The 25,241-nt window shown below is 41.0% G+C and overlaps 1 protein-coding gene and 1 long non-coding RNA gene across 2 annotated transcripts in view; one reads left to right on the top strand and one right to left on the bottom strand.

Annotated features, from left to right (window-relative positions):
* Window positions 1–20,801, top strand: part of LOC126407845 (uncharacterized) — a 47,763-nt gene extending 26,962 nt beyond the window's left edge. Inside the window, exons 3-5 of the long non-coding RNA XR_007571822.1 lie at window positions 18,516–18,661; window positions 19,471–19,599; window positions 20,578–20,801. This is a non-coding gene — a long non-coding RNA (uncharacterized LOC126407845). The remainder of the gene's footprint in view (window positions 1–18,515; window positions 18,662–19,470; window positions 19,600–20,577) is intronic.
* LOC126407844 (PDZ domain-containing RING finger protein 4-like) overlaps window positions 11,117–25,241 on the bottom strand; it is an 83,041-nt gene continuing 68,916 nt past the window's right edge. Inside the window, exons 5-8 of the mRNA XM_050073091.1 lie at window positions 21,819–21,881; window positions 19,460–19,561; window positions 18,488–18,616; window positions 11,117–14,386 (exon numbers count right to left, since the gene is read on the bottom strand). Coding sequence (XP_049929048.1) covers window positions 12,914–14,386; window positions 18,488–18,616; window positions 19,460–19,561; window positions 21,819–21,881 — 1,767 coding nt within the window. The 3' untranslated portion in view covers window positions 11,117–12,913. The remainder of the gene's footprint in view (window positions 14,387–18,487; window positions 18,617–19,459; window positions 19,562–21,818; window positions 21,882–25,241) is intronic.

Raw genomic sequence — 25,241 nt, 5'->3', positions numbered from 1 at the left:
CCTGCACTGTAGGTAGACGTCTCTACAGACAGATACCTCACTTACATTTGTTAGGGCACAATCAAATTGTCCTCTCATAGAAGATGGCTGACTGAAGGCAATGTCAGACTGAATAATGGAGTGGTAATCAAATTGACTCCAAATCTAAATGTCAGGCTTAAAACATAAATACAAGGACAGCAAACTGTCATCTGTGGCTGCAGTCTGATTTGGCTGGTAATTTGGTCTGCAACTGTGACTAATAACCTAATTTCCTCACCAAGGATGCCTGATCAGAGCTCGACTTGTGTGTTCAGATGCTCATATGTGCAGATTTACTCATAGTAGATGTTTCCTGTTTCCTATTGCTGGTCTAAACAAGATCACATGCACTTAAGATAATGAAAATACCTACTCTGTAATGGCTGTGTACACCAATCGCCTTAAAACATGACTAATACTAACCCCTGCAAGCTATTTTAATTGATTGCACTGCAGCACAACAGTGATGCCCATAACTTTACATACTTTGTGATGAGATATCTTTGCTCTCTCTGTGCTCATATCCCCAGGTGCCTAAAAAGCAGAGGGCACACCTGAGAAGTTCTGAACTCAAGGGTATAATTATTCTCTGAGTAAAAACAGAACCAGTGTAGCTGAATATATGAACAGCCAACGATTTCAACTGAGATTTACATATTGCATCCAAAAAACCCCAAGATTGAAATCCCCAAAAGCATATTGTTTATTCACAAACAGTGCTTGGAGTCTCACTGATGTCAACAAATTTTTCATCGCAACCTCATATAATGATCCGACTCAAATGTATGCCCTGTGCCGCCTTAACCTAGTTTAACAGATAAACAGAATTATCAGCAAAGTCACATCTGTTGGAATCCATGCATACCGTAGCTGCCCTGCAACAATGAAGCAATCCACAGGAGACAAATCCTTTACAACCAGCGTGCCATGCAGATAGGATATTCAAAAAAGCAGCATCGAGGTGACAGTGATGTATAGCCCATTTGCCATTGGGAGCATCGCTACATTTTGTGGTGCATGTTGCTCCCAATGAGTATTCTCCTGCTCCACTTTTTGAAACCGTACTATTAGTGAGACTGCAAGGGTTGATATTAAAACTAATAGCAGTATTTCAGCAGCAGCCTATCTGTGATGTATGTGTAGCTCCATATTCTCTCAAAATGTGACCTTCTCTTAAAGGCACCAGGGGGTATCTTAATAGTAGCAACTTTTTTCCCACTAATGGAGAGAAGAAAGTAAAGTCAGAGCCAAGAGAGAGGGCAGGGGAGTAGTTATAGCACACTGTGATGTGGGATTCTGGCCCTTTCTGTCAGTGTGTGTGTTATTGTAAGGTGGTGCTGCTCACCTGACTAGCTCAAGTCACATCTAACTTTACTTTTTGACACCAAAGGCCATTTGAAACAAAAGCAGTTATCCTCAGCCACTCCTCCGCTGTCGTCTTTTTTCATTATAAAACTCAGCACTGTCAAATGGTCTGCAAAGCACTATGAAATCAGTAGCCATGAATCATTAAGCCTGCACAGACTTCTGTAACCTACTGTAATAAAGTATAATGGTGCACTCCAGCCTCAAGGTCAGTCACTGTGAGAAAGGCTCACTGTTGTGCAGTCAGCTGCATCAGCCTCCCTTTTGCATTAATCCCTCCGTTGTTCACCAACCTCCTTTGGACAGCAGCACACCTTGTTCGGCTCACTTCAAAGGCAGATTATCATCTACAGGAGCTAACACCAGCTTTTTCTTGTGTAGTCCTCGATGATACTTCAAAGGATTTAAAAAGATAAAATTGTAGATGCACATCATAATGGAGGAGAAAGGTGCATGAATTAATGACTAAAATAGAGAGCATGTTTTGAGTTGCAGAATTGTGGTGGTTAATTGATTAAAGGCACTGTTGAGCTTTGATGTACGCTATTTTCCCAGTCGATCTCCAAACAAAGCATCAGACGAGATGAAGCCATTACCATTTCCACATTAGGAAATCACAAGGCTATCGCTCACAAATTTGTTAAGGCAGCAGGTAATTCCGGACATTATCGGCCATCCCTGAAGACAAAATGTATTCTTAATCACAAAAACATTCAAATCAGCCTGCACTGGATATGATTTCTTTCCTCTGTAGAAAGTTAACTCTCAAAGACTAATCACACAGTAAGGCAGTCGAGAAGAGCATTCCACTTCCTGTAAGTGTGACAGTGAAATTACCCTGTCCTTTGTTTAAAAAAAGATCACACACTGGTTGGGTCGTTAAAAATGCTGCTGTGTGCAGTTTACTGATGTCAAGTTATGTGATTGGGGGATATTGAGGTTTAAATCTTTTAACAGTTTCCTCTCACTGCCATTTGGGGAGCTGTAAATGTGTAAAGCTAGTCAATGCAACTTTAAGTACGTTGACTTATTTGGAACATGTCGATGATCCAAAGGAAGTGCTGTCTAGATTATAGTGAGGTCATTACTCACTGGCTCACTCTCTGCAGCTGCACTGTGGATCCGTCCCAGCTTGACTTGCCTGTGGCAAAGCCTGGAAGCAGCGAAGAGCTGAGCTCTGACCAGCAAGGCCTCCTGGCAAGAATCTCATTACTCATAGTTCAGGTGTCCTGCTACCCAGAATGCAACTGAGCAAGCAAAATCTCCTGCCGCTTGATGCCGCACTGTATCAGCTCTTATAATGGCAGAAGTGCAGAGATATGAGGTCGCTTCACACCGTAGCAGCTACTATTTCATTAGGAAGCACACTAGGAGCCAATTAAATCAATGTGAAGACAGGGCCAGTTATGAAATTTCTTCATGACAGGACAACATAGTGTAATACACATGAATATGAAATGCCAACTGATGAGCTCACCGTGACTAATGAAAGAGCCATCTCCTCAGCAACTGTGCTGACACTGAAATAACATGGGAAGGGGGAGGGGGGATCAATGTTTACATTGTGTAATAAAAGTGAAACAGACCCTATGCACTGACTGCCAGACATTATTTATTAATTCTCAAGCCCAGCGAGCGAGGCAATCACAGACTCCGAATCATATTAGTCATTTCTATTGGATACGGAGTTTGACCCACAGCTCATGAATAAGAAAAACTGAAACTTTACGGGAATGTTAATGGGATTCATAGAGACGATGAATGTGCAAAGGGGCAAGTGTTACATTTGTATACAACATGGAGTTTGCATGGTTGACCACACTTGTCAATCATTTCCACCTAGGAGGTTAGTGAAAACACCAGGGTGAGAGGCAGTGTACCACCTCAGGGTGGGGAGCCGTAATTCGTGCAGGATTTTTAAAAAATGTTTTGAGGATCTGAATTTGGGTTCTGATTAAATACCAGTGTCTAAGAACTGTGAAAGGTATTTTGTATGTAAGGCTGAGTGGGCAGTGGAAATATCAATTTTGTCCAAGACCCAGTGACTTGAAGAAATCTGGAAAAGGCACAAAAAAAACGGCAGAAATTGTAAATACACCCTCCTCCCCCAGCACCACCATCACCCCCTCTGTCATAAGCCCCTTTCATCCAGACTAACATAGGCATATGCACAGGCTTCATATAAGCCCTGTTTCCGCCAAACACTTTCAGTATGGTACCTTTGGAACCAGAAGTAACCCTTCAGACATGCTACCTAGACCCTAGGTCCGCTTAGCATTTCCACCACAAACAGTACTCTTTCATGTGGGTGGGGTTGTTGTCACTCACTGCTCTGTCCAGCACTCTGTATTTCCTCCTTTATCAGTCTGCACCTCATTTATCGTCCATAGAATTGGGTTACATGCCAACATTTTCGGAACAAAATAGAACAGGCTGCAGTGAGAGTCTCTCTAGATGGCATAAAAATAGCAGATTTGTGCATTTAGTCCTCCTCAGGCAAGCTCAGGGGTTTAGTGTTGCCAGAGCCGACAGCAACGACGCTCCAGCAATATATGTAAACTCTCCACAGTATGAACAGAGATTACATGAGCCTCAAAACCAGCCACAACTCAGCCCTGAGCAGAGTGACCGTCCTCTATTGACCAATCAACAGATTGCAGTGTTCACAGCTCCACCTTTTAGAATCAGATCTGTGCGCCAGGTATGCCAACAGAGGGGGGGCAGAAAATGGAGATGATATGGAATGGTTCCCTTGGTACCATCCACAACTTTTCACAGAAATGGGAAAAAAGTGTACCGAACTGTACCGTAATGTACTGCTCAGTGGAAACAGGGCTATAGTAACCCACTGTTTCCCATACATTGATTTATTTAATCGTATTTCATTGTACAGTTGCACACAGCTCATTCGCTTAGCTCCTACTTGCCCTGCTCTGTTTCTGTTTATCAGAACACATATGAAATAAGAAATAGCTACCTAGCTACTAGGACTGTCAGAACGAACTTCGCTATTCGAAAACAATTCGAATTATTGTAAAAATAAGCGTATTCGAAGTTGGAACTAAGGTCGTTCAATAGAGTAATTGCAAATAAATATTGTTTTAATGTGTAACTACTGAAATGTTCATAAGGGCTTTCATAAATTCCTACAATGTTGCGACACTGCCGCCTTTGCAGGTTAAAAGTTAATGACAGCGACTTGAAGTGAGGAGGAGCAACACGTCTCCGGCTGCGCAGGACACCGCTGCGCTGACAAGCCGGAGATGCTCACTTTTGCATGTGATGCAAAAATATTAAAATAACGTAATTATAACACAAAAATATAGGCCTAGGCTATAGCCTATACCAAGGAAAAATTTGAATATTATTCGAATTTTTAACATAAAAAACATTAAAAATTCGAATCTGATTTTGGGGGAAGATTGACAGCCCTACTAGCTACCTCACAGTCCCTTTGCCTCACTCCCTGCTGCTGTGGAGCTGGGATTTGCGCTGGCAGGATTTGGGTTGCTGCGGCTGCTGACTGGGGTCTGTCTCCAGAGCAGCTGCCACTCTCCTCCTGGTGAGGTTGTCTGTAGCGGCATGGAGTGAGGTGGACGACACATTGTGATTTTAGGCCCTCATTGACGTTAGCTAACCATTTATAAAGTAAACTTGAAGCTGCAGCTATGAGCCTGTAGCTCCAGTTAGCAAAAGGCTAAACTATTAGCAGCATTTTCTGTCCATCTCTGAAACGCTTTGCAGAAGTGTTTATTTAATTTACTGTCAGACTCTCTTTGATTAGTCCACCTCTTTTGGCTTGTAGAGCAGCCAGAAGAAATGTCCTCTCTCTAAAAATGATCTGGATCGGCCAAAGTCTGCCATCACAGCCTCGGTTTTCAAAAGCCTGAGACAGAGCCATGTGGAATTGCACAAGTCCAGTGTTCTGTCAGTCCACTTGAATTCTAATATGCTCAAAGTTTTGTGGGTTTTTTGCCCAGTGAAGCCGATATTGAACTGCCTGTCCCAGCTTTAAAGCCCAGCAGGACTGAGACGACTGAATAGATGAGGTAGTGAGGTAATAGTAGACTGAAGCCATTTGGTTGTTTGAATACAGTGCAGTAAACCTGACGTATAATTTGAGTAATAGTGTGAGTTGAGTGTTGCAGAGGGATTATGTTTCCACCAGCAGACATTAGCCAGCCTGTACAATCTGCTATATGTGTCTATGAATAATATACTAGCATATCACTGTTTAGGGCTAACAGTAATACCATATGTTTTAGGGAGTATTATACATACTCTAATTATGATCCAAATAGTACATGTTTGAGACCTTTGCAGTATGTATTGCAGTTTGGTTCGCCCATTTTATGAATAATGAATTGTAATTAGAGCTCTAATTATGCTCTGAAATATTCACAGGTTTTTGCTTAATAGGTCCCCTAATGCATTCGGTTGGGGTGAAAATGAAACAACAAGTGACACATAAAACAGGGGGTGTGAAAGGAAAAAAAAAAAAGTCCAAATGGTTCACAGAAGCAATAAAAGATCTCTGCCAATAATGACACACAAACATATCCAGCAGAGAGTTTGAATACACAGAGCTGTGATGAAGCAAATAGTGAGACAACAGAAGATTAGACTTTTAAGCTAATCCTTAAAACTATTAACTTGTGTAAATTTTGTATTATATTCACAGTTGGCTGTAAACACTTGGCAATAAACCAGGTTTTCTGCTCGGTGGAAATGAAGAGTGAAGTGAATGTGAAACAGCAAACTTGTTCGTTTCAGCAAAACTGAAAGTGCAGAGGCCCTCCAAGTGTTTGCATGAGTTTTTCTGCACTACCAACCGCCGTGGGCATTAGTGGATGTTTTCAAGTATTGCAATATGAGGCAACTTACTGTAGTCTGAAGTGATCAACACACACCAACGCTTTCCACTTTCCCGCAGCCCTGAGTCCCCAGAGTTCATAGTACATGCACAGAAAAAATTTCTGAGCAAAAATGTCACCACTGTGTTTAACATTTAGTCTAAAGGTCTCTCTCAGACAAACAGCAGTTTTTAACATTGTCCTTTTTAACCATGCTCATGACAAGCAGGGTTTGTTGTACCAACAGCGTAGGCTCCGCACAGACATGTAACCTACGCCATAGCCTACTGTAACATGAGAACATCTCCCTAGGAATGTAACTAAGACTCACAACAAAGCAGACCTCCTGTTTTATTTTTGTAAACTGAAAAGCTTTTCTCTCAGAGGAAACAAAGCCTTTATTTCCTTTAATTGCACAGATAAGAAACAATAAATTGTGAAGACGATAAAGCCTCTGCATAATAGCATTTTTGGTCGTGTGTGCAATATATCCTGACCTCTTATGAGTAGAGGAAAGACCGCTAGTTGCTACACTAATTTATGCAACTGGAAATGTCTAAAGGCTTATGCTAATAACAGTAGCATGTTGTATATGTGGGGGAAACAGCAGACAATTGTTTTGTCGGTGAACCTTGTGAGGCTGAATTTTGTAACGTGACATTTGTCAAATGTTGCCATTATTCCCTGCTTCAGACTAGGGAGTACAACCAATAGGCTAACGTTAGCATATTGTATTTGTGGGGGAAACGTTTGTTGGATAACCTTGTGAGTTATAATGGATCCTAATTTTGTACTTCTGTTTAATATTGGCGCAATTTAGCTGCATTTTATGTGTGTTTTAGGTGTTTTATTTGAATAAATCAAACTACTGCCCTTCACAGACACCCAACACAGTAGCATAGAAACTCCTCTGCAGATTAGTGTCTTAGAGGTGTAATTGCAGGGCAACAGACACACCATTACACAAGTATAAATGCTGCTTGTGTAGGCTATGGCTTGGGCTCTGCTTCAAGCCTATGCAGAACTGTAAATCAGCCTTTAGTTAGTTGGTCCCCCATTTTGGTCCAGACTGAAATATCTCACCCGCTGGATGAACTGCCATGAAATTTTGTGCAGACATCCCCTATTCCCTTGAGGATGAAGCTGAGTGACTTTGGGAGGAGGTGTTAAATGATTCCATGCCCCATAATCCTCTATAAACGGACTAGCTATTGTCTTCTGCTTGATTAAGGCATATAAATTCAGAACAGCTGGCTCAGCAGTAGCAGTCTGTCCATATCACCAGCATACACACCGCTACATCTGGCATGATAGGGCCAATTATCACAACACAGCAGTTATGATATCAAAGATCAAAGCTGCCGTCAATTTCCAAAGTGACATCGAGAGACACATGAACCGAGGCAATTACCAGTTTGTTACAAGCCTTTGAGATTAGGAGGGAGAGGAGGCACTATGAAGTAGATTGCACCATCACGTGTCAAGTGGATCTGTATGTCAATAAATATGGGCCTCGCTGGTTGAATAATAGGAGAGAATTTGTAGTTTTTGCTGTTCAGGGAATCCTAAAGGTTATCAGCAAACATTCATAACAGAGGCAATGGCTGCTATGTGTTTGTGTGAGTGGAGCGTTGAAGAGGTGAGGAGCCACTGCTATCTGTTTGACATTTCTGTCAGTAGTGGTATTTGAGCTGCTGGGTAGCTCTGACAAATGCCATGGCTGTCACAGGCTCGATTTTAATTACACCTGACTGGGTCTTTCAGGGGCTCAGGGATGAACTTAATTAGCCAGCGAGCACTCGGGGTAGTTCTGGCGTCGGTTGGTACAACTCGCGCCACTTTTTCTTCTGTGGCTTTTCATTGGCATTTAAATGGTCTCCGTCTATACAGAGGGAGCAAATTAACAAATGAGGGGAGAGCAAATGGGCTCCAGGGATGGCAGGAGTCTACTTTTCAATACCAACTTGGATGTTAATGTTTGGTCGCTGTATAAATGGATATGCTTTTAAGTGCCACAGTCTGTAATGGAAATGGAAGGCGTTGACATGGAGTACAACCTTAGAATCACTTTAAATGTGATACCTTGGCATTATAAAACAGTATTGTATGCAAATTACGTAGAGTATGCCAGCAGGAAGTGCTTTTGTAGTTACTCACAGTGTGAACAATGGCCTTTTTGTCTTGTAAGGAGTTGGACACAGTTCTTCACAGGCCAGTTTGAACACAAAGTGTTTGGAAATATGAAATACTAAAAGACAAAAGGAAACCAAACAGTGAAAATTAATGCTTGGCACCAATCACATAGACATCATGCCTATGGGTAAGTAAGAACAATCTCCGCTCAAAAGAAAACATTTATAAAGCTATTAGAAAGACTTGGTTCCTTTTTATATTTTACCAGTTTCTTAAAATGGAACACGTTTCCAGTTAAATGGAAACACAAAAGTACAGAACAGTCTTCAGGCAGCAGTGTATCCGTGACACTCCAATTTCAGCTATAGCACACTGACAACTTAAGATAACACAGAGACCAGAGTATCCCAGTAGCTCTCCCCTGCATATGACAAGGCCATAGCAATGATTAAGTGGTTGGTACATTTTAATGAACACACAGCCATCCAAGTGGAAGGTGATTTTAATTGAAATCTCCTTCTGTTTAATCACTTAACACAGAGGGGAGGAAAAAAGAGAGTCACTCCTAAGGAGATATCTGAGGTGAACGTGTGTTCAGTGAACAAGTAATTCGGTTTCACTTCACCAGACTGGTCTTTACCCCAGAGTGACTTGGTGTAGTTTTTGTTGCTGTTGTTTGCACGTTAACTTTTTGGATATGGCACTATTTCCTTCCTGTTCAGACAGATTTTCAGCCAGCCTGGCCCTTGTTAGGCTAATCACAAGTGTTAATCTAATATGGGGAGTGTCTCAGACGATGACTGACAACTTGCAGAGCCTTTGCACTTTAAACAGAATACGTGATGACATCATTTTAGCCTTGCGCATTCTCACGTTAGGGACACTGCAGTGAGCATAGTCAACATACAGGTGACAAAGTAAAGGGAAAACCAACATTGGTTGTGTCTTAGTGTCTTAGTATGGAGTCAGGCACCACCAGCCTTCAGATCAGCTCTAGTGCTTCTTGCCAAGTCTGTGGAACTTACAGCATGCATTTGGTCATGTGCAGCTAAACTTGTAAACTACTGGACCAATCACCCTAATATTTTGTGTGTACACGTGAGACTGTGTGGTCAATGACCTCTTGTGTTGAAGTTTTCCAGAAATCTGCTCAGCTAAAAACATCTGTTGTTACATACTATCTGTTGCAGGCCACAAGTTTGGTCTTCTTGTGACTCTGCAGATTAGTTCCATACCTGATGTTATGATCCACTTTTAATCCTCATGTTTGTTATCTTTGCCACCATTTTGACTGTACGGGAGCCAGGAGAGACAATTCCCTTGGGCACAGCTGCACCACATTCTGGCTGCCGTGGCTGTGACCTGGTTTAGTTCTGTCGGCTGCATGGCGTCATACCACACAGGGAGCAATTCAGAGGCGGAGTGCTTTGCCAGCCTGATTTTGTAGACTTGCAGATTTTGATGATTTGGTCATTTTTCCTTTATTTGTGTTTCTACCCTATAAGCAAGTAGGCCATGTAGTATGGGTTGTCCTTTTTTGGGCAAGGCAAGTTTATTTTGGTAGCACATGTCAGAGACAAAGGCAAGTCAAGGCAATTATTTGTGTTTATTGTTGTTACCTTTTACTTATTGTGCTGTAGCCTCCAGACAAAACTATACCATTAAAAGTCCAGTTATTAAAGACACAGGTGAAAGATTTGGCTGTCTTTTAGTTAATATACATTCATCCTCATAATTATATCTTATCTTTTGAAGCCTGCGCTGCAGCGTGTCTGCTGAAATGTTGTTGTAAGGTGGCCATGATCAGCTCGGGTGGCTGCATCGCAACGGAAATGCGGCTGCCTGGCAGAGATCTGCACTCTTCTAAGTGCACTTTACCAGTTTAATCAGGTAATCTCATTGAGATCTCTTTTGAATTGAAGAAAGGAAAACAAACAGCCAAAATTGACAAAAGGACATACAGCATCAGAGACTTTACAGTTGTCGCTGCATAGCCTTGATTTGTAGATGAAAGTTTATATTTTATCATTTGATCTTATGGAGATGGTGGTCGAGAGCATTGTCTTGCACGTTGGTCCAAAATCTTTCATAGGTGTGAAACTGGGCTAAGATCTGGTGAGTGCTGTTGAGGCACTTAAGGAAACAACCATGATGACTGCAGTTGATGCAGAACTTTGTGTTGAAGTACTGTTTCAAAGTCTGATGGCATAAATGGTGACACTGATGCTACACCATCACAGCTCATCTGTACACACTGTAGTCTTTACTACATTTGTCCATTGCTCAGTTATGTCACACGTTTTGTTGCTCTGATTGGTTGTTAGTCTGTCCAATTGCATCTAGAAGCATTTGGATCTGTGGCCGTGATAACGCCCCTTGGAAATCAAAAGTGAACAGACTAACTTGCATTTATGATTTGGTCTGGCGATGTCAGGCTACTATTTCCCAACACCCTCCCCCTTCTTTTTTATCCACTGTCCCTCAGCATCATCACTGAAGACTAATAAAACAGCACAGATTGTTACTGTAGCTCTCTTTCACACTGTTCACGCTGACCACTTCACAGAAAGTCAAATAACTTTATTTAATTACAATAGTGTGCTGGAAACTTACTGAGTTCACCAAAATAATTAAATTATAGTTTTATGGTCAGGGATTGTTGTAGCCAAATGTTTTACTTCACATTTCAGGCACCTAGCAGCAGATTTTTGTTCTTTCAGAAATGTCTGCATTAAAGAAACATGATCCAGTGCGATGTTATACCAAAAAACAATAATTTATTATCATTTCTTTTGCAAAGATCACCATTATCACACATTTTACCCGGCTACAAATGTGCCAACTACGCATTACTCAAAATTAGACCATTGACATTGACTTAAAACAAATACAGGGATCGGTTTAAAATTTCAAATTTACAATATTTCAGTTAAAAATGAGGCATTTGGAATGAGTATACTGTACATGTAACTGGACTATAAAGTCTGTTGATAAATGGCAACCCATTCATTTCACCAGTTTAGTTTTTCAATGATCTTATATGCTGTGTCTGAGTCCTGCTCAGTGGCAATCATCCTAACACATGTTGAATGTGACCGCAAACACAAATCAGTAATGACTAGATATCTTATATTTCCCAGTTACTAAAACCTCAAATTATACAATGTATGAATAAGGCTGAATAATCCAGAGACAGTTTGTTTGTGTGTGAAATAAGTTTGCCACACAAACGCATCATTGATTCAGTTTTTGCTGTTAAGGCTATGCTGAGTGAAGGTGTATCTGAATGATGTAAAAATACTGGTATGTGAAAGCTATGAGCAGGTCCATCTGTTGTTGAATATGTAGAAAAAAATTAAAAATATAAAGCAAAAATAAAATTGAATACAAAATCAGTTTTACCCATAGCTGCAGCACTGGCAATGAGTCAGAATATTTTGGACTCTTTGGATGGAAAAAAATCTCAAACTATTTTAGAAGTATGGTAATATAGTACATATTCCCTGTGTCCACAAAGTCAGTGTGGCAGCTTCTGAAGTATTGTTTCCTTGTTCGTAGCTTTGTAAAAAAACAAAGTGGCTCAAGTTCACAAATTACAGAAACAACACATGAAGAGTTTCACTATTACATGAGGTATTGAACTCTTAAAAGATGCATTTATAAAATTGCTGATACTTAAAATGATGCTAGCAAAAATTATTTGATTTGTTGACCAGAAAATTTTGCTCGTATTAACAATTTACAATGTTCAGTAATGTAAGACCTCAAGAATTTACCCTTCAAAACAGAAACCAAAGGGATTTTTTTCTCCTTCAGGTCATTGGATTTATTTCAAAATCATTACATTTTATCAATTAAACACATTCTTGCCATAGTTATACAGTACTATAATTGGAATGTAAGATATTTATATCCCTTTAAAGCTGAAACGTGTACCTTACTTTAACTTTCTTTGTGTGAAACATACTTGAGCTCTCATCATTTTCTGATATCTGTAGGGTTGCCTTTGTGACTAGTCCAACTTCTCATCCATAGTCAAACATCATTTCAATGGCCACTCAACAACAGTGCCAGTTACTGATTTAAGCTTTAAAGGATAAATACATCTGTTTATGAAAGGAGTATTAAAAAAAGTAGGTGAAAGGAAGGAGACCCACTGATTCATTGAGTGTTGCAATTGGCAAGTGTACATAATACACAAAGAAAAATACTTAACTTTTCTTAAGATGCTCATACTACCAGTTTGAGTTTTATGGTTACAACATAAATATGAAAATAGAATTGAAAAGATAAAAATGTTTAGAGCGAAGTAATAAAATAACTATATAGTCATAATTTCATAGAAAAATGTTTTTCCCGCAGAATGATGTGAAAAACAATACTGAAAAACATGAAGAAAATGCCATGACACCACTGATAAATTCTTTACAAAATGCTTTTTGGGTTACAAAGTGTGAAAAATATTCCTATTGTCCTCATAAAAACGCCACATTGAACGAGGCAAGTATATTATACCGCATGGGGTAGAATGTGTGTGTTTTTTATACAGTAGTGACTGATAGGAAGGCGTTGTGCACCTTGGCCCCTTCAGGGGCCTTAGTACCATGAGTCATCAGCTCCTGGATGGTCATCCAGTTGTCCAGGATCTTTTTGTTGCGTTTCTTCATCATCTTCTTCTGGCTGAGCTCTATAATGCTGACTTCCTTGCGACCCTCGCTGCTGCTCTGAGGGTTCTCCTTCAAGCTTTCCAGCCGACTACGCTGCATGAACTCTCGTCTTTTCCTCTGTTCTTTTGCTCTGACCAGGTGCTGCTTTCTTTCCTCTTTACTCCAGTACCTCCCCATCTTCATTTCACTCATTGCATCATCATCTGTGGTCATTCCCCCACTACGCTCTTCTTTAATCTTTAGGGCTCGCTCCCTCAGGATCTTGTCTCTCACAGGCCTCTTGGTGATGTAGCGTGTACCGTCGCTGCGGATCTTGACCTTCCACTCCATCTTGGGCTCATTAATGGGCCTCTGAGGCTCTTTGCAGACGCTGAGCAGGCTGAGCTGGCTCTGAGCGTACTCCACGGCTGAGCGCTGCTGGATCAGCTGCATGTAGCTCTGGTAGTGGCGTGCATGAGCTGGGATGTTGATCTGCCTCTGCTGGGAACTGTGGGATGGAGAGAAGTAAGGAATCTGGGAAGCAAGTTGCTTTAATGTCCCCCTGCTGTCCTCATCAGCCTGAGTTGTCTTAGTCGACTCAGAGGGATTTCTGTGGTCAGGGCTGCTGCTTTTCCCTGGGACTGGTGCACGGCATGCTGGGATGGGGCTTGGGCTGAGTGAAGAGCCAGTGGCAAGGCCACTGCAGAGGTTCCTCTGGTTGGTAAGACTAACCATCCTCTGGAGTGAGTGTTCCGGGGAGCGGTCCATTGCTAGAGGGGTGCTCCGTGAACTCTCGGCTGTGTTATAGGCACTGGAGCTGTCCTTGTCTGATTTCTCCAGCCTCTCATTTATATCTGCCAGCTTACTTCTTGTAGGGTCACTTCGATGGAGGCTTTGGTTTTTGGTTGAGGGTGCAGAGTGGCCCGTGGTGGGAGACTGCTGTCCCTTGCGAAGGTTATGGGCCTGCATGATGTTCTGACATTCAAGTTCGATGCTGCGCAGCTCCTCGTTGAGCATACGTAGCTCGTGCTGTACTCCGCCCTGCTCCCCCATGCTGCACTCAATGGTGCTGCGGCGGCTGTAGAACAGATCGTATTCACCGCTGTTACGTATCTGACACTTCAGCTCCAAGAGCTGCTGGAAACGATCACCCTCTGTGTCATCATCATCGTCATCCTCTTTGTCCTCCAGTCGCGTGGAGCCGGTGGTACGGTGCGTGTCCCGATTGTCTCTTAGGCACTGGGACAAACGTCTCTGGATGTGTGCCAGGACATTATGCTCCGAGCTCTCCATTCTGTCTTTTATACTCCGTACACTATCCTTATGATGGGGGAGTGTGGAGCAGGTGGGCTTGTCATCTTCTGCTCTCTGGAAGAAAAAAAAGATGAACAAGACCATCCTGAATAACTTTTTAATAGATATATGGCACTTACAACACATGCAGAATTATGACACTAAGGATCAACTTTTATTATCATATTGATCGAGGGGGCTTGTTCGTAATGTGCAGGTATGCTTGCAAATATGTTTTAAGTGGTTTAACATACTGTTTTTACAAATGTTTTATATGGTTGTGAAGTTTGAATGGTACTGTGTTTTCTCATGTAGTTTCCTGTTCCACCATCTTTTTTATGGGAGCCCATTTCTGCCAGTTTGCTAAAAAACAAATACTGTGTGTCTTATGATAAAACCTCTAGAAAATCAGAGTATCTTAAAATAATGACTTGGTATCTCAGGATAATGAGAAACTTGCATTATTTTGAGGCAAGTCATATTTTTAAAATAATTATTACTTTGAGATAACATCATTTTAACATACCAATTCTTTATTTTGAGAAAGCTTCTCATGATATTTAGAGGCCAAGTCATTATTTTAAGACAGTCATTGCTATTGTATCTGAATATCTGAAAATAATTCGAAGTGCTCTCAAAATAATGACAATGTATCTAAGTCATTGTGACAATTTATATTCGATGTTTGCGAAATAGTCATTTAATATATCACTTGTGGAACAAGCCGCGATACATCAAGTACACTCGATATATCGCCCACCCCTACTTAGTATCTCAAACTAATAAGGAGCTTTCTCAAAATGACTATTTCAAAATAAAAAAAATTCTCAAAGCTTCTCATGATATTTAGATGCCAAGTCATTGTTTTTATATCTGAAAATAATAGAAAGCTCTCAAAATAATGACAATGTATCTAAGTCATTATTTTGAGAAGGCTCCTTATTAGTTTGATATTCTAAATTACTATTTTGAGAGACTAAGTAGGGGTGGGCGATATGTCAAATATACTCGATGTATAAATTGTTACATAATGTTTTTTTATCCATGGGTATGACATTCGCTTCTGTGTTTTGGTTCTCTCGCTCTCTCCTGTGTCCCTCTCGCACACACAACAGTATCCACGAGCGGAAAAGCATCCTCGTGAGGTAGCATTTCTCCTCTGCATGCACAAAATGAGGTCTGTGAGCACAGCACTGTGACGAGCGTGCGCTCGACTCTCCCTACCGGCTCAGTTCTGCTCAACACTTGAACGATGTCAAAAGTAGCGCAATGCAAAGAGTTGCATTTTGAGAGTGGAGGCGGGGACAGTGACTGGGGTCTCCGCTCCTTTGATTGATCATTTTCAAAACGCCCAAGGAGGTCTCATGCCAGTGGCTTAAAAAAACAGTGTGACAGTTTACACTCGATGTTCTCGACATAGTCATGTTACACATCCCAAGTGGAACACCCGCAATACATTAGTTTGATAATACTTGTCATTATTTTGAGATACTAAATAGGGGTGGGTGATGTGTCAAATATACTAGGTGTATCGCAGCTTATTCCACGTATATAAAATGGCTATATCGGGACCATCACCAGCACTTTGGCGTTTCAGTTCTCGCTCTCTATGTCTTTCTCCCTTTCACAGGCACATGCATAAAGAAAGACTAATAAACATACTATCTCACACACATTCCTCCCATTCAGAACATTCTCTCCTCTGTGTCAGCAGGCGAGGTGTGTTTTTTTTTTTAATCATGGCTCCAGACTGTGACTTGCACATACATTAATATATGAACTGAAGAGCTGTTAGTTTGTTTCCAGTGAATGAATCATCCATGTTAAACGGCGCTGCTGTAACAGTTTAACTTAAGTACTTTAACGATAGTGTGAGCAGGTGAGGTGTGTTTTTGTACCTGCGCAGCTCCAAACCATGACTCGTAGTCACATTTTGTGACCATGGAGCACCAGTGCGTTTGCAAATACTATTAGTATATGAACTGGAGAGCTGTTAGTTTGTTACCAGCTTACAGTAAATAAATCCCCATGTTTGAAGGCCTCGCGGTAACAGTTAAGCTTTCTGCTAACTGCTCACAACAACTGTTCTGCCGTAGTTCCGCTTTTCTTTATTTAATTAACACAATGCTTTACCTTTATTGAACTTCATTATATGATAGTAGGCACTTTATTTAATTGTATTTATTGTAATTGTAGTTAATTTAGTATTTTAGTAGTCTACAGTAGTTTAGAGATTTCAAAATATATATATTTTGTGTATTGCGATGTAGCCTAAAAATATTGCGATTTTTTTTTAAAAGCCATACGTACAGCCCTACTTAAAAATAATATTGTGATATTTTGAATCTCCTTTAAAGTACTGTAGACGACTTAAATACAAAATTAAATAAACTAGTTACAATAAAGTCAAATAAAGTAACCACTGTCATAATTAAGTTCAATAAAGCACTATTATAATGAAGTTAAGTATTGTTATAATTAAATAAATCAAAGTGGAACCACTGGTGCTTTTATTTTTAAGCATATGGCTTTAATGTTTTTGCTGTGAAAATGAAGCTTGTGGTCAACAGTTGCTCACAGTTAGCACAAAGTTTAACTGTTGCCACTGCGTAAATTTATTCACTGTGAGCTGGAAACAAATTGACAATATTTGCAAGTCACACTGGTGCTCCATGGTTGCAAAATGTGACTAACTAGTTGTGGTCTGGAGCCCTACAGGTACAAAGACACGCTTCCTCTGCTCACATTATCATTGGTCTCATGAAGTTAAACTGTTACTGGGGTGCCGTTAAATGTGATGATTTATTCACTGTAAGCAGGAAAGAATCTAACAGCTCCCCAGTCCCTATATTAATAATATTTGCAAGTCACAGTGGTGCTCCATAGTCGCAAAATGTGACTAAATAGTAGCGGTCTGGAGTCCTGCAGATGAGAAACACATGTCGACTGCTCACACTATCACTCGGGAGAAAGTGATCTGAATGGGCGGACTGCGCGTGTGTGGTGTATCACATTTGTGAGCCTTTCTTTATGTGTGTGCCTGTGAGAGGGAGAGAGCCGGTTGCTTAAAAAAACAGTGATAATTTATACTCGACGTTCGCGATATAGTCATTTTACACATCCCACATGGAATAAACTGCAATACATCGATTCCATTTAATATATCGCCCACCACTGATAAGTCATTATTGTTTTAAGACAGTGGTTCCCAACTGGTCCAGCCACAGGATCCAGATTTCTTCCTTGTTAATTTAAGGTCCACGCAGTTTACTATATCCAGCATTGTACTTGCGTTTGACAATGTTGTCGATAAACTGTTTCCTTTTTTTACAAACTCCACACGTTCTCGAGTCACTTGCGGCCCATTCAGAATGGATCCACGACCCACCAGTTGGGAACCACTGTTTTAAGATACCAAGGCATCATCTTGAGAAGTTTCTTATTAAAATGACTTACAGGATCACTTTTTCATCTCACTGGCAGAAATGGGCTTCTATAGCTTTAAATGAAATGAGGACAGTAAACTAAAGTTATCAGAACTACAGTGTTCAAGAGTTCAAGAGGTGCAACCCTGTTCTGTATTCTCCTGAAGGATTACATATACTGTTGTGTGTAATTCTGTTATACAGCTCTGTTACTTCAGGGATTGTTTCCTCTCTGCCATGTCTTTGAAGTTCCATTTATATGGATTTTTGTAGCATGCTATCCTCCAAACAAAACAGAATTTTAAATTATGATTACTATTTTTTTGGAATTTAAATGGTTCAACGGTCCCCTTGCATAAATATTCATTATCATTACTTTATATTCATATTTCAAAGGGCAAAGCTTGTTTTGCAAAGAAAGAGTTTGATTCTATCTCTGCTGTCGTCTAGATCTGTAGTCATTTTAAGGAACAGGTTAATATTGACGGTGAATAATGACCTAATACAGTCAAAGCACTTATTGATCAGGCTGCTGATGTGATGTACATAACACACTGGTTACTATGATCTGTCAGTCAGGGGGAAGGCTAATTGAAATCTATTGCTTTTTGACTCACTAGTTTTTAGGGAGCTTTATTCTTAAGTAAATAAAAATAAACACGCTCTCCAGAAATTCTTAAACCCTAATAAGAAAGCTTTGTTATTCACTTGCTAATCCAGTTACACAAAGCATGTTGTGCTGCTGTCTGACCTGCTCATTCTCCTGCTCCTCCTGTAAGGCAGCCAATTCCATCTCCTCTCTCTGCTGCTCCTCCAACATTTCCATCTTCAACTGCTCCAGGAATTCACTGTGCTCATCATCCAGCCAGGCCTCCTCCAGCTAAGGGTGAATAAGGAAGGAAAGCATATGGAGAGAGAGAAAGGGGTGAGTGTTATTTGTCAAGGGCTAAAGCTTGTGGCGACACGGTGTCTCAAAACAAATAGTTGGATGTTCCAAATGGGTGCCCAAATAGGATTTTCTGGGGGAGAAAAAACACCAGTCGTGGTTTTGAAATAAGAAACTGCAAGGATTATTATGATGTGGTGTTTGACTGATACGCTTTCCCCTTTTTCTTTTTATTAACCAACAAAACGCCACATCTCATCTTTAAAACATGTTTTCTACTCCTAAAATCAAGCCAATACAATTTAATGGACATAAGACTGCCACCTCTGACCCACTTGCTCCACACCATCCATCATCTGTTTGTCTGCTCGATGTGAACCAAATGGGATCCATATCTGAAGACTTCAGATTTACTACTGAGAGACACATTTAATTACAAAGAGTCTACTATTGCTCCTGGCTCATCTGCACTGCGGCAGAGTCCTTTCACTTATTCGCCATCGGCCTTGGGCCTGAACTCACTCCACATTAGCATGCCATTAGCTTTTATGGCTTACCGTTGGAAGTCAATTACAGTGGCGCTACATAAAAATAAAACATGATGAGGTGTCTCAGTGGTGGCTTCCACTAGGAGTGGTTGTGGCAGTGGGGAGGGTTGGCTACCCCAGACTTCTAAGGTTTACTCCAAGCAAATGTAATGTAAATGACAAACCTTCAGGGCTGTATTATGTGAACTGCGTGCTTCTTTTACCCATTTAAGGCCCACAGTAGGTGTTTTAGTCAGTGGCTTAAAGATACAGTATGTCAGTGTGAGGTAACTGTGTGATCATTTCTAACCTGCATCTCAGGTCTGGCAACCAGCAGTATGATGTTCCGGCTCTCGTCACTGGAGAGTGCAGCCATTGCTTCCTCTCTGTCTTGTACGTCTTGGCCATTAATCTGAAGAGGACATACAAACAGGATTAGCACACTCAGTGGTAAGTCAGACGCAAACAAGCAAACGTATTGTAAACACAAGTGAAAATATTTGAACACAGGCAATTACATACACTCCCACACACACCGAGGCAAACTTGATTCTCTCCAATACAAAGGCCCTTAAGAAAAACAAAGTACCACAATGAAAGTGGCGCTGCACAATAATGCCTTTTTTTCCTGAGGAAATTGTAAACACTCTGTGATGCTCCCTAATATGAAGCAGGACCCAGCAGTGATTATGAATGGGACAGTGGCCGTGGGCCGACGGAGCTGTTGTGTTCACCAAAGTATCCTGCAGCGCACATGCATCTAGCTGTACAATTAACTGGCCACTGACAGGGGGCGTCCATCTTTTTGCAGGCAGAGTAATGGCCCTGTCACTGGTGGATAATAGTGCCAGAGTACTGGTCTGCCTCACAAACACACACACACACACCCACCGTCTCCTGGCTCAAATCAGTCACACAACACATGGTAGACACCGGTAGACAATTAAAAACAGCGCTTATGCATCCACCCCACGCATCAAATAATCACTTGGGCAGACTATTTACTCCTCCCTTGACTTTACTCTCGTTTCCCATCTCACAATGTTCTATTGTACTGATTAAAAGACATTTTCTGCATAGCATACAATTTATAGATCCTCACCCCTGTTAGAATATTTCACATTGTCTATTTGTGGTATCAAAATGATCCCTAGGGTGTGAAATTAACTTTTTGTCCACCGGCCATGTGGCTAGTGAATATTTAAATTCTACCAGCCTAGATTATCATTGTTTATAGCTGACTAAAGCAAATCTACCAGCCACTGGCATATTTTTTACCAGCCTTTGACTAGTGGATGGTGCTAATTTTGTACCCTGCATATTCCAGTTAACTACTTTAAATTGCTAATCTGCAGCCAAAGCTACACTAATTAGTATTTTAATATTGATGGATCAAATGATTTGTAATCTGAAAGAAGGTCTTTACAGGGATGAACCCACGGAGATCATCACCAAACTCTACTGTCTTCCTAGCTCTACTTAAGGGTGTAAGAAAACATCGACACACTTGAGTATTGCAGTACTATGTTTTGTGATACTGTATTGAGTCACAAAAACACCATTGATTTTTCTTAATTTGTTTTCCCGAAGAATCCTGCTAGCACTTATTTTCATTTTTTTTACTGATAAAGACAAATGTTAATTTCTTTGCTCAGATTGTGCTGTGATGTTGGGTGTTAGACAAACTACAATAAAGACAAATGCAGATCCAACTTTTCTATGCTTATGATGGTGTGGTTTTTTAAAAAACACTATCACAATATATTGAACTATAAACCCTGTATCATGATACGGATCATTTCACCAGGTTCTTGCCATTTTATCTGGTCCCACTCTAGCCAATAATGCAATTTTATAACAAATTTAGTCCCTGATTCAGACCAAAGCGAGCAAACTCTAGGTCTGAAAGCACCCTCACACTCTCATCACTCATGTTTCGAACAGCAGCAGGCTGTTTTCAGTGAAAAAGCTCTGATAAATCTTGGAGAGTGGTTAACATAATTAACATCTGGAGAGCTTAAGAGCCCTGTATTTCCCCCAGGAGTTGGTGGTGACCAAAACAGAGCTTAAAGACAGTGAAAATTAGACTAATATTAATCAGGCCAAACACACAGCTTTGAAAAAGATGCCAAATGTTTCTCTGTCTGAATGTATAAATAGGAAAATGTTGCCATAATAATTTAATATGGTGATAATATACTTTGCATGGCAACTAGAGGCTATTACTTGTCTAAACAAAAACAGTAATTGCCCATGTAACCCACAGAGGCAACACTATACAGCCCTCAGCTCTAACAACTGCTGTTCCTGGTCGGTAGCAGAATTCCTCTGCATCTCAGGCCTGAAGATGAAGCTAGGGGCTAATAACAGTCATAGCCTCTCAGCTATCCCACAGGAGGCAGTGAGCTGCAGCACAGCGCCATCCTGAACCAGAACTCTTAAAAACCCCTGTTGGTGCTGAGTCGGTAACTAAAACAGCCAGGGGGGCATTTCTCCCCCTCTAACAGTCACAGCGGGGGCGAGTTCCCCCTTTAATGTGCTGCCATTAAAAATGAATGGGCTCTCGTGCTGGGAGACAGTGGTTGAGTGCGACAAAATAAAAGCGGGTTTTTATGTTGAATCTAATGAGAGCTGGTGTAGAGGGGACCAGTGAGAGTGTCCTACTGTACCTGTAAAATGCGATCCCCCTCTCGGATGCGTCCATCTCTGGCGGCGATGCTGTTTGGACTGATCTGTGAAGGCAGAGGAAACAAAATAATGCCTCTAAAACACTTTCAATCTTCATTCAGGAGGATCAGGGAGTGCTTGAAGATGTTTTAAATCATTATGGAGACATCACCCAGCTGGACATGTCAACACTGTTATTAATAATGTGAAAAATACACAATAGGTGTGCCGACACGGGAAAACCTTAGACTTCAAATGGCTTTCCTGCAGCTGCCTGGTCAGTTCTTAAAGCCATTCTAACCCTGAGCATCACCTTTATCATTTAAGACCTCAATGTTACCCTGCTTAGGTGTTATATTCTGGCAGGTTAATACAGCCAAAGCCTCTGAATATAGCATTCACAGCCTGTAACTCAGCCTCTAGACATGATGCACCTGCTCCTCCTGTAACTAATGCCAGTGAACAAGGGGGCAGGACAGTCTTTCATCGGCCAATCAATCGGTGTCTGGGGCCATTCGTTTCACTCCTTCCTAACAGGCAGGATTTCGGGAGATGGTGAGGTGCTCAGGCACTCCATCTTCATGATAGTTCACTCCTACACAGAGGACCACTCATTAAACTGGGAGAACGTCGGAGACAGGAATGGAGGGAAAAGAGGAAATTGAAGGTCATTTTTCTGCAGTTATGGGGCAAGCACCTAATCCCTGAGTAATCTACAACTGGAAACTAAAATATAGGAATCCATTAATTGTTGACATATCACTGTGAGCGGCAGAGTGGCTGTGGTTGCTGTTCTGCTAAGCCGCAAAAAGGTCTTGGGTTTGACTCAGCTTTGGCCCTGTCTGTGTTTGAACAGTGGGACGATTAGGGAAAAAAAAACTTAACTACAGTAGGGATGTCAAAGGTTAAGCACTAATTGGTTAACCACAGAGAATATTTTTGACCAGTTACATATGTAAGTCTAAAGGGTAATTTTGCCACTCTTCAGTTTACTGCCACTGTGCATTATCGGGGTCTGGTGCTTCTTTATATGCAAGCATTGGTCTGGTGGGAGCTAGATAGCGGCACCGCTCGTTCGGCGATTGCCACTGATAACGCCGTCCTGACCCAACAGCATTGCTGTGGAAACATTGTGCCCATCCTCTGGTCTCCACCCATGTCGCCCCGGTGAGTAAGCAGTTAAATTTTGAGCCACAAACCCACTTTAGCATAGTTAATGATGTTATCACTGTTAGCACAATTAGCAGTGTTAGCAGGGCTAGTGATGCTAACATAGTTAACAATGCAAAAGGGTTTAAATGAAGCTGCTTACTCACCAGGCCGCCTATATGGGGAAGACGAAAGAGTGGTACAATGTTTTCACAACAAGGACAATGTTACCAGCGGTAATCGCTGAATGAACAGTGCAGCTTATTAGCTCATGTGCACTGTGGTGACTGGTGAGTGGCCAAAGCTAGCCAACACAATGAAATAAATTAAAAGGCAAGACATTTACTGTACATCACAAAACATTAAAATTTCACCACCTTTTAATGGACAGCACTTTGAAATATGGCGCTAAAGCTTACTGAGTCAACGGAGCAGTGGACTAAAAGGACAGGCCTCAGGTATTTCACCCCCCCCCCATTAAAAATTCACAGATTAATTACCAGTTAATGGGTGTCTGGCTTTCAAAAGCAAAGTTAACTGAAACTGACATCCCTATTCTGGAGGACACATCAACAGAGAGGGAAAAGACAGACTCAAAACTGACGTGACCTGTCCTTGCCTTTTTGCCCTATGCATGCCGGAATAGACTTCAGCCCCCTGTGCCCCTTAATACACTGATAATGTACTGTTTAGTATAGAAGGTGGATGGAACTAAGGAAACATACTTTTTCTGCTTTTGTTCTTCTGCATTATTAAACCACTGTTTTGTGAGACACAATGGAAACAAAGGGAAATAAACTTAACAGCACAAAGTAAAAAACAATGCGGCCATTCATCAAGTGCCACAAAATTGGGAATTTAAATTTGTTGTAAAACGACCTTGCATTGTTCTCAACTCCATGTTGATGTGTTCTCACTACTTATGCAAGATCACAGTAACACCTCCTCTAACACATCCTGTGTACAGTGACATTCAGCCGCCTCATCTAAATGCAGCACGCACCTTTAAGCCCTACTTTTTTGCAGAACGAACACTTAAGGATGCTGCCAAGAGCCACGGACCACAGTGATTTGTATTCTGCTCAGCTCTCAAAACGAACACCTTGCAGGGTCCGAGTCAACTTCAAACGAATCGCAGAGAAAGTTGAGCAGAATGGAAAACAGTATTTTCAAAGCTTCCAACAAGTGGGAGATAAATGGATGCAAGAGTCTTTTTGCTAACATGCATCTCACAGCTTGATGATTAGTGTCAGCTGTACCGAAAGGACTGCGGGAACAACTCAGACAGACCTGAAAGTATTTTTGTTTGTTTTGGCAGTCATTTCATGTTGGTAGACGACAGTGTGCTCGCGCAGTTAGAACATTGCCAAACTGTCCAATAATGTCATCTGTGGTTGATGAAAGAGTTCAATTTTAAAATTACTATACCCAATAGAGAAACATGCTTTGCTCACATGAATACTAAAGTAAATCATAAATTGGAAGATTAATATTAAATGCCACAGTTGATTTAGTCTTGGAAATTTAGCTCTCTCAGTTGTTTAGGCATTTCACTGAGGCACTCTGATCTAACCATATAATTATGGTTTCTACAACAGTGTATGATGTGTAAATGTGAGACTTCAAAGAATGAAAATATAAAGAACTCTGTAGAATATGCATATACCTTGTGCCCCAAGAGTGTTCATATTTTCATTTTCAAACAGCTGGCAGTCCTAACTGTGGTGGTTGGCAAAAAAAAAAAAGCTAGCAGGAGGTGGGTACATTTATGTTGCATGTTTTTAAATTATCTCCAGGAGCTATGCAGAGTGGGCAAAGATAAAAGAAATTCTGTATTTAGAGAGTTCTCCAATAAAAACGCAAGTGTGAAAAGTTAGTGCTTCCTCAAAGCAGACTAAGTTAGAAGATGCAGTACTCATGGGGCTAGATGCATGAAACTCTGTAGATTCATGACTAAAACTGTGTACGCACAAAGGCAGAAATATGCATATGCAGTCTTTTCATCAGATTTATAGGCTGTGCGTATGCCTGATTCTGTTTTTATAAATCTCTGGACGCACATGCACATATACACACCACAGTTCGCCATAAATGGATATAGAAAAGAACATAAACATCCGTTTGCATATTGATACTTGTGCTGCTTTACCACTCATTAGATCTGTCAATGAGAATTACGAAAGAAGAAGAAAGTGCGATTTCACCGACAGTGTCGTATCGGCGAGGTTCCCCAACGGTGCCGGTGCAGCTGTCATTACACATGGCTGTGGATATTT

This window comes from Epinephelus moara, chromosome 20 (genome assembly GCF_006386435.1).
Source record: "Epinephelus moara isolate mb chromosome 20, YSFRI_EMoa_1.0, whole genome shotgun sequence".
Lineage (NCBI taxonomy): Eukaryota > Metazoa > Chordata > Actinopteri > Perciformes > Serranidae > Epinephelus > Epinephelus moara.
Note: the sequence above shows the minus strand (reverse complement) of the source record. Positions and strands in the feature narration are given on the sequence as shown.